General features: G+C 41.5%; 1 protein-coding gene across 1 annotated transcript; it reads right to left on the reverse strand.

Annotated features, from left to right (window-relative positions):
- Positions 1 to 5,839: 5,839 nt before the first annotated feature.
- Positions 5,840 to 10,218, reverse strand: LOC112451058 (trichohyalin-like). The gene is made up of 3 exons (XM_037976318.1): positions 8,195 to 10,218; positions 6,404 to 6,563; positions 5,840 to 5,989 (listed from the first exon to the last, which is right to left on the reverse strand). The coding sequence occupies exon 1, from the start codon at positions 10,080 to 10,082 to the stop codon at positions 9,048 to 9,050; it is 1,035 nt and encodes a 344-aa protein (XP_037832246.1). The 5' UTR covers positions 10,083 to 10,218; the 3' UTR covers positions 5,840 to 5,989; positions 6,404 to 6,563; positions 8,195 to 9,047.
- Positions 10,219 to 10,511: the final 293 nt, after the last annotated feature.

A 10,511-nucleotide genomic window follows, 5' to 3' on the forward strand; every position in this document is an offset into this window, starting at 1 on the left:
TCATCTTCTAACCCTCTGAGTGGGACCCCTAACAATATTATTCAGCTCAATTAAAGTGACATTTGAAACTTTGCCCCAGTCTCGTATCATCTCATTTCGAGCCATGGCTGCACGTACACACAATCGTCTCTCTGCAGCCACCAATTTGCAATTTAGCTCTGTCTCTGTAGCTGGGAGGAATGATTTATTTCCATTATTTTCAAAGCCAAACGTGGGCCTGTCGGCTTATTGTTTTGTAGATAAGCCAGAGCTGGCTCGCCCTCAAAAGACCCTTTAGCGTTGAAGCGATTTTGTTTATGCTTTCATCACTGGTGGGGTATTGTTTACCTCCGTTACTACAATTAGCAGATGTGTGCAGAGCTCTGAGCAGGACCAAGAACTGTTAATACAGGACAATCAGAACCTGAGCTCTGACCCTTATCGGACACTGTGCAGGTGTCAGACCACACAATATTCCCAGCATACACCCTGCTTCCTTTTATTTGTACAGCTGAGGCCCCTGTTAGCCTGGCTGCAAGGCATTAATGATGCTGCTGTGTTTCCAAACAGAAGACAGACCCTCGCAGCCACACGAGAAAGTCGAGCAGAATAAACACGTGTGTCCTTGATGGTTGTCCACAGCTGTCAAATCTCTTATGTTGTGGGTCAAATTCAGCTTCTGATGTTTGCAAAGTCACTTCTTTTGAGCATTAAAAAAGCTGCAAAATGCATCACATTTATCCACTCACATTTAAAGCAATAGTTCAGATCTATTCAAGAAGGGTTCTGTGGAAACGTTATGAATAGGTAAAGTAGTATCTCACTGGACTGTTGGAGACTAGTTAGTGACTCAAAACTGTGAAAAAACAGGCAGATTTTTCGTTCCAGTCTCACTGAATTCTGAGTATTTACGACCAGCTATTAATCAGCCAGTTTTTGAAAATCACAGCCTTTTTATGTGTGTGTGGCTTTCAAAATGCAGATGATTTTGTTCTCCTTCTCAGCCTACATCGTACCCACCTTGGCAGTCGCATTCATGATTTAATCTACTGGAATACGCATTTGAAAAGACAATAGACAGATTTGGACAAGTTTTGTTTAATAATTATTTATCATCAATATGTTTTTTAGGTATAGAAGTGTATATGATTTTTACAGGTGTCAGAATACAGATGGGTTGAAGATACCCGAGAGAAAATTTCAAGCAACAGATTCTTTGAACGTGTTAAAAGCTCAAGTGATGAGGCTACAAGTTTCTGCAACTCACAAGATTAAATTGAGAACCCCCACAAACATCACGAGACATTCAGGAGACTCCAGAATGTCGAAAACCCTGTTTGCATTGCTGAAGCTCGTCCAAGTCAACCTCAATTTCCCCAAAATTGGGTCATTCAAAGAGCTTTCTCCAACATAAGATATTAATTATTCATAACCTTTCCACAGAAGCCCACTGTTTGCAGTCTACATGTCCACAGCTTCATGCACCTGAGTCTCACAGAGCCTTTAATTCATTCATTAAACAAAGAAAACTAATTTATTTTAAGATAATTATGGTTCATTTTATGGAATATAAAGTAGTAATTTATTCAGCTGCACACTGAGTTTAAAAATTCATTAGAAAGCTGAACTTTTCACAGAAATGTGTTATTTATCCATTCCCCATCAATGCAACTCCTTTATTATGAGGATATTCCTAAAGATTTGTATTTATTTATGATTTGACAATATATTTTTTAGTACAATTGGGAGTCTTTTACTTGGAAAGACTAAAAAGTCCAAACGTCACTCACATGGGAGAGGAAACATGAGAAACAATCTTTAAGAAGCAGATCTGATGTAACAACACACAGAGCTCAGCCGCTCCTGGGACAAAAACACAAAGCAGATTGAAAAACAGCTGCTCTGCATTTGAACCCAAAGCCAAATAAATGCTGGGAGAGTTTCCAGGCGATCTGACCATGTTAGACTGAATGTTTGTTTGTAATTAAGTCAGCTGTGAAAGGCTGAAAGTCCACCATCATAAATCAATTTGCTCTTTTTTTTTTTCCTGAGGTTTTAAAGCCATTGACGACTTTCTTTGATCCACCCCATCTGTTACGCACATGTCCCATCTTCTAATGCTCGCAGACAATCAGAACTTCTTTGTTTGCAGAAAGGAAGAAGTTGGAATTAGTGCTAATGAAAGCTGGGATGGTGGGATTTTAGCAACGCCACCTGATGGCGTCCTGGGTTCGGACCGCAGATGTGATCCGAACAGAAGAATCCACAGAATCCATCAGCATTTGTGTTGTTAGGAAATTGCTTTTAGGCACACGAGAAAGACGAGAAATTCAAACCCGTACCAAACAGACCACACAATGACTTTAAACACTGTCCAAATTCTGAAAAATGATGCTTTAACCCAAACATGAAAAGGAAACCTTTTGTTTTTCAGTCCTGGCTCGTGTGTGTGTGTGGGGGGGGGGGCTACAGTTTTTACAAATTTAAAATGTTTGCCTGTTCCAACACAACTAATTCAAATGGTCATTGCAAAATCATGAAGATTGGTCCAAAAAAAACTAAACTCTGCCCAATATTTTTCTCAGATTGATGGCTAATGTGTCCTTACATGTGTTTGTTTACCTGCAGAAACAGCCGAAGTGACTGAAAAAAGGTCAACTATGGCGATATCTATGAAAGAGCCCATTTGGGATGGAGAAATCTGAGAAGTTCTGATGTGTTACATTTACATTGTGTGGCATATCTATTTATTTATATCTTTGGATAACTACTGGAGTAAACTCTCTCAAAGTGCACCATTTCTGTTCAGGATATTTGTTAGATTACTTTATTAGATACTTTATTATATTTGGTTTCATAGTTTGCAGTTTGTTTTGTTTTGGTTTTTCTTTGTGGTTTCTTTCGTATTTAGGGTCATTGTTTCCATGTTTTTGTCGTTGTTTGTTTCTGCCTCTGGTGTTCATGTCATCATTCACTTCTCCTCAGTTTATCATTTGTTTACCTGCCACGCCCATCTCCACCTGCCAGCAACTGTTATCACCCACCTGTGCCCTTCCCGTAATCATCCTCTGTCTTTAAAACCCGGTCGTCTCCTCCACTTACTCGCTGGTTCATTCTGTGTTTTGTCGTGTCATCCTAGTCGTCTTTCTTTGACTTTAGTTTATGTTTTGTATTGCTGCCTCGTCAGCTGTTTGTTTTTGTTTATTTATTTTAATAAATTTATTTATTTGAAGATGAGTCTGCTCTCTGGGTTTGCCTCCTTTTCCCCCCTACCTGATAGCAATAAGTATCTTTTAAAAAAATGTTTATTTTAGCAGGGAAATATCTCAAACACACAGGGCAGTGTAAACCAAGGAAACCATTAAAGCAGGGGTCTCCAATCCTGGTCCTGGAGGGCCACCATCCTGCAGGTTCTCCTTGTTCCTCTGCTCCAACACACCTGATTCAGTGGTTAAATCACCTCTTCATGTTCTGCTGAAGCCTGTTAATCACCCACTGATTCAAATCAGGTGTGTTGGAGCAGAGGAACAAGTAAAACATGCAGGATGGTGGCCCTGAGGACCAGGATTGGAGACCACTCCATTAAAGCATCAGGACAGAAAACGGAAAGTAAACGGGCAGAAACAGGGGTTAAAAGTTCTGAGCGAAGTATAGAAAACCAGCTGAAGGAAATGGGAATCCCATCCAGAAAAGCCCACAACGAACCAGGAGCCAACATGGGAAGAAATCCGTGTTCCCGTGGGCTGAAGGAAAAGCAGCCGTGGATTCTGTGGTGAGATCCATCCAAAGACGTGTTCAAGTGTCATGATTCTCCTCTCCAAACAAGAACCGAAGATTTCTCAACAGACCTTTAAAACCATCACCGCGAAACACGCTGACGTCAAACTTGCTCTAACTGGAAAACACAACCATGGGCTGCTCTAAATCACTGAGTGATTCACATCTGAATGTTTTCCCATCAGCTCGTTTTATTTCCTCCTGAAATTGATTTGGGAGACAGAAACAAAAGGCATGTGTGGCGAGAAACACAGAAAACAAAGAAAGCAGATTATTTGAAAGAATAAAGCTGACTTGTGTGATCTCTTAGCACTCAGAGCAGGTTCTGGGGATAACTCTCAGCTACAACCACTCTGAATCTTAGCTTAATATCTGTAAAACTCACTGAGGTGGAGCCATTTTGTGTTTCAATTAGTCAATAAAACACACAAGTTAAAACATTATCGCCAGCCGCAGCAAGCAATAGAGTCAGTAATGGTTCAACAGACTAAAAGGATGTTTTTGAAACTGTTTTTTTTTTTTACTGTATATCGTAAAAAAATGTTTTTATATAAATAGACTGAGACTTGCCCAGAGATCAATGAATGAAATACTTTAAAACAGGTCATTTTCCTGACTTTTATGGGTTTGAGTTATTGACTCTTAACAATTAACACCAAAGCTTTAAATAAAGCTTTAATTAGTCGATCTGTTTCCACTTGGAGTGTGTGATCAGGATGACTCTCAGCTACTACCACAGCAGATTTTAACTCGATATCTGTAAAACTGACTGAGTTAAAATCCATCCAGTGGTTCAAGAGATGTAGTATTTTACTGTAACATACAGATGCAGAAGGAATTACCATCCATGAATAGAAAACAGTTCAATTATCCTTTGGGAAGACAGCTGTAAGCTTTGCAGAACGCCACCACATTGTGATCCTTTGTTTTAAAAGGAACCAAACGTGCTGACCTGAATAAAATCCTCTCCTCCGGTCCACAGGTGCTGACAGGAAGCAGCTCTCAGTCGTTGAGCCTTGACAGGTCTTAGTGTGAGAATAAAATGGAAAATATGTTGGAGCCCAACTCGTATCTGAGATCTAGGAATCTCTCAGGGTATCCATGTCAGTCGCCGTCCGGCCCGAAGATATTTCTGAGCCCTGTTTTTTACAACGTGAGCTTTTATTTTGGGTCAGTGGGAGCACAGGTGTGCATGCAGCGGATGGAGGGGGGGGGGGGGGGGGNGGGGGGTATCATAATAACCCTCAGAGGCGTCACTCAGCTGCTGCTGCAGCAGAGAAAGCTGTCAGTTCAGCTCATTGTTTCCACAAGCAGACACTCAGTGAAGTCAGGGAAATTACCACGCCGATCGGGACGATGTGTAAATCTCATAAACTTGTATTTTATCTATAGTGGAACACATTAAAAACATAACAAATGTTGACACTAAGAAATGTACCATTTATAGGGGGAAAGGGGGTTATTCTGAGTTTGACAGCAGCAAAACGTTTTGTTTTCACAGGGGCAGCAAAAGGCTGTAAAAGTAAGTGGTGCCAATAGGAAACAGCTGTAGGAGCATTTTTGTAACTAATCAGGTTCACTGGCAACAGGTCCATTAAAGGACAGAGAACCAGAAGAGACTTTTAGATTAGAATTAAAAGTAACAAAACCATAGCTAAAAGCCTAAATAAGTATGCTGAAGGACAGGGTCGGCCATTTCTATGGATACACCTTGATAAAATGGGAATGGTTGGTGATATTAACTTCCTGTTTGTGGCACATTAGTATATGGGAGGGGGGAAACTTTTCATGATGGGTGGTGACCATGGCGGCCATTTTGAAGTTGGCCATTTTGGATCAAAGTTTTGTTTTTTTCAATGGGAAGAGGGTCATGTGACACATCAAACTTATTGGGAATTTCACAAGAAAAACAACGGTGTGCTTTGTTTTAACGTGACTTTATTCTTTCATGAGTTATTTACAAGTTTCTCACCACTTATAAAATGTGTTCAAAGTGCTGCCCGTTGTGTTGGATTGTCAACGCAACCCTCTTCTCCCACTTCCACTTCCTGGAGAGTGGATTGGTCGTCGTGGGCCAGTTGAATGGCCCCCAAGGTCTCCCGATCTGACCCCCTTAGACTTTTATCTTTGGGGTCATCTGAAGGTGATCGTCTCTGCTGTGAAGATACGAGATGTGCAGCACCTGAAACTACGGATACTGGAAGCCTGTCCTCGCATTTCTCCTGCGGTGTTGCTGTCAGCATGTGAAGAGTGGGAGAAGATAGTGTTAGAATTATAGTGTGGATATAATGTGGATTATCTGTGGTGGCCATCTTGAATTGTGTCCAAACGTTGATCAGTTGTAGATGTACCTCCAGTGGTCACTTTCTGAAAGATTTATTAATTTGTTAAGGAGGTCCATGAGATATTTTGCTAATGGTACAGACAAACAGACGTGCGCACACATACACACATACATCATCATCATCACTCTGCCTTTGCCTTTAAATGGAAATGTTCATTTACATAAAACTGTTGGCTCCTACGACACATTAAATGAAAATGTATCCTTTCCAAATCAGCTGAAAACTGAGCTCTGTTGACTTTCCTCATTATAAACCCTGAATACAAAGAGTCCATCGAGCTGGACTCTGTCTGTAACAGATACCTCGCTTCCACCGCCGGTTTCCACTCGCTGTCTGGCCTGATGAGAAGAGGGGTTCACGTTTCCAAAGCTTGGCAGTGCAGCAGCAAGTGAGACATGTCCCACGTCAGGTCAGCGGGCTCCTGTCTTCGGTTGTTTTCCAATGTTTCATGAGTCCGAGACCCTGGTAAAGAACAAAATACAGAACTCTGTTTGTTAACATGAAGAACAAATAGCAGCTGAGATTAAAACATCATTTAGGTTTTAAAACAACAACAACAACAAGAGGAATAGACATCTTAAATGCGCAGAAGGATGATGAAGATGAGAAACAAGTGTGCAGATTAAAAATCCAGGTATGACGAAGGGAGGCGAGTCCTTTTCAGCTGATGTGGATAGAAATGATGACAAGCAGCATCTTAAATGGCCAGCGAGGGGAGGTGTCCCTTAAAATGGAGGACTATTTATTAGAGCGAACCACACAGACATTGTTAAATAATTATTATTGTAGTCTTCTGTTCACTTTAGTAAAAAGCTGTATGACATCTGTTAAACTGCCTCTCATGATGGGTAAACAGGGACAGAAAAGATTGATATTAGAAATTATCTGTTCATTAGCTGTTCGAGAACTTCCAAGAACTTCACTCTGCTTGAGGCCAACAGCTGGAGCCACACCATCAGAAACAGATTGTCATTACGTTCCCACCGCCAAGCTTTTTCACTCTGATTTAGCTCATATTATTACAAAACTCTGTGATTATTACTGGGCCTGATATAAGAAAGTTAATGCATGTTGGAGTTCTAGGCAGAATCTGGGGTTTCGGATGTTTTCTAGTCTTTTAATTGTCATCTGTTGCAGTGTGAGCATGAAGCCAAACTAAGTAGAACTTCTTCTCATGTGACCTCCCAACAGGTCCTGCACGCTTGGGTGGTTTCAGCTCTAAAGAAGTCTGGAGATGTAAAAATGCCTGAGGTGGAGCAAACGCACGGTTCACAGAAAGTGTAAGCGTGTCATTCACCGTCCCCCACGGCCGGCGATAATCCTGCTGCCGTTTTATGATCTACCAACTGCGTCAGACTGTTTCCATTCCAAACGCATCCTCCGGCCATGGTGTTTCTGCTCGTTAGTCTGCAGCCAAACACCAGGGATGCATGTGTGTGACTGAGTGTGAATATCTACTGGCAGAGAGCAGAGGGCAGATGGATGGGATGTCTTCCATGTCCTTTTACTGTAAGTGTTAGACCTTGTCTGCACAAGGTCCAGTAGAACCTGCAACATCTTCGTCTGGAATCAACTCGTCTGGAATCAATCAAAGTCATTTCCAAGTTGCTTCTCATATGCAGGTTTAAAATAAAAAGTTTTTTTTTTTATGAAACAACCAACAGGAAGCTGAAATGAGCTGACAGCAGAATCATTTCAGGCTTACTGACTTTCTGCTGCAGGTCTGTGCAGCTGTTGGATGAAAACCCCTGCAGCTTACATCAAATATAACTTTATCATTCATACATTTACTGACCCAAACTACAATCAGAAGTCAGTGGGTTTAATGGCAGCTGTGACTGCATGTCACATGGAAACAAACACAAATTGTTTAAAATAAAACTTGGACTCTTGCGACCTCTGGTGGAGAGTTTTGCAAAGTGCAACAGGTTTGTTTTGGATTTCAGGATCTGCTCTTGTTCTTTTTTTAATTAAAGAAAACAAACAATCAATTAAATTTGATTAACAACTGCAAATTTTGTTAAAATTCTAGGTCTAATGCGTCTTTAAAAGGACAGAGCAGAAATGCTGCCACAGTCTTGTAACTGGCTCACCTTTTCACCGAACACATCCCCAGGAAGGCGTCCAGGCGGCATCCTTTCCAGATGTTCAAACCACCGGTGGGATTAAGAAAGGTCCCTGAAGTACTCCTTCCTCCTCTTGAAGACAACGACACCACTGGTGAGGTCAACAGACCCACACCTTCCAGTTTCAGTGTTGGTAAAGTGCTGCTTCCCTCCTCTGTCACCTGACGGTTTGCCGGAATCCGAGGCCTTCATCCAAGGCCCGAATTCCTTCCTTTGTCTCAGCAACAGCCACGGCTGAGCCTCGTTTGGCCCCTCAGCTGCCTCTGGAGTCCTATCAGCTAACAAGGCTCGATGGAACTTCTTCTTCACCTTGACAGCTTCCCTCACACACGGAGTCCACCACCGGGTTAGAGGACGGCCTCCTGTTGTAGCCAGGTTCCTGTAAGGCAAAATAAACCAATATGATGATCAGTTACATTAACTAACAGACATTTTGATATATCATTGTTGACATGCTGCCTTTTTTTTGTTTTGTTTTTTTGCTTTGAACACTTTTCATTCATTCACTCAGGACAGTGCACACACACACACACACATTTATTCTGACATGCATTTATTTTTTCCTTCTTTTTGCTGCGAGGGCAGACCAGAGCTCCTGGAGTAAACCCACCCAAGATGTTTGCTTTCGAGCTGTGAGGTGATGCTAATTCTCACTAACCAGTCAAACACACAAGCTGTCTAGGCGGCTGAAGGTGGAACATTGGAGAATCTGCCGTTTTGTAGCGGGCGGAGGAGTTAGGACTGTTTTATGTCGTCGGGGGAAACTGGACGGAGTGTAATTCTGACACACCTGTTTTTTTTACCTCCAATAGTTGTCATTTTAATAGGTATCTGGTGTTTCTGATGTTTTTTCTGGTCTTTGTTGCTCTTTTTTTAGCTGTTTAGCTCGGGCTTGTTTTTGTTCACTGGCGGCTTTATTAAAGTCGGAACAATTCTTTTTCAATTCCTCCCTTTTTCTCGTAGCTGTTTCCATTTGATTAAGAACGGCCAGCCTGTCAGCCTCCATCTCTGCTTTTTTCATCTCTTTGTCGTACATTTGCTCCTGAATCTTTTCCTGAGTTTTACGTTTTATTGAGGCTTCTCTGTTTTCAGAAATGGACCTCTGTATTAAAGCCTTTTTTAGTTTCTTTTCCTCCCTTTCTATTTTTGCTTGAGCATCTCTTTTAGCCATCGTTTCAACAATATGTTTCTTTTCCCATTCGGCTCTTTTCATCTCTTTGTCCCTCTGCAAGAGCATCAGATTTTGAGACACAATTTCCGTGTTTTTTTGTCTTAATTTTACATTTTCATTTGGTTTTCTCTCAGACCCAAATGCAAACCCACCTGATTCTGTTTTCAAGGATTTTTCTTCCAACTCTCTCCTTTGTTTTACGATGGCAATGTGATCCAAAGCTTCTTGCATTGCTTTTCTTTTTATTTGCTTCTGTTTCTCCTTTTGGATACGGTCCTTCTCTGCCAGGTCTGCATCCAAACCTCTTAGTCTATCCCGTTCGTTCTTCATTTCTTGTTTTTCCATGTCTTCTCTGTACTTTTTGTCTTTCATTTGTTCAAATAAGCCTTCAGCATAAGCCTTGTTCTTAATTTTTTTCTGACGAGCGTTTTCATTTTGATCCTCCGTTGGTAGCTCGCTCCCTTGTTGGGCCTGAGATGTTTTAGGCGCTATCATCTCCTCATTCGCACCTTCAGCGGCCGCCTCTTGTGTCAGTTGCCCGTTTTGAGCAGAAGATGTCTGCGTTTCGATCTTGACGTCATCCTGGGTGGTTAAGTTTCCACAGGTCTGACTGAGTGGACTCTGGGATCCACAGTAGTAATACTCAGATGTAATCAGAGTACTTCCTTTTTGGGATGGATGCATTTTTTTTGGCCTGATTGTAGGATGGTAATTTTGGATGGAAATCTGAGATCTTCTCTAAACAGACCTTCAGCCAGTTTGCTCGAGCCACACCGATCAAAGGCATGAAACATCAATGGCACAGTGATGTCACTTGTGACCTCATCGATGATGTCACAGGGAATGTTTGAATCGGATGTTCCATCAGAGAGCACTGAATCACTTTCTTCCTGGATTCTAACCACTTCTGAGCACGTTTCTCCAGTTTTAACCATTCAGATAATAAAACGTTCAGCTCATTCATTCATAACTGTTTTCGACTGTTGGTGTTTCTTTTTTTATTCTTTTTTTCTCAAAGAATTAAACTGAGATCGCCTTAAAACCCTTCAGATTCACAGAACATTAAACTGTCACCACGAGTCGGTCATTCCTCAACATTCAAAAGTCTGGAAT

The sequence above is a fragment of the Kryptolebias marmoratus genome, linkage group LG6 (genome assembly GCF_001649575.2).
Source record: "Kryptolebias marmoratus isolate JLee-2015 linkage group LG6, ASM164957v2, whole genome shotgun sequence".
Taxonomy (NCBI): domain Eukaryota; kingdom Metazoa; phylum Chordata; class Actinopteri; order Cyprinodontiformes; family Rivulidae; genus Kryptolebias; species Kryptolebias marmoratus.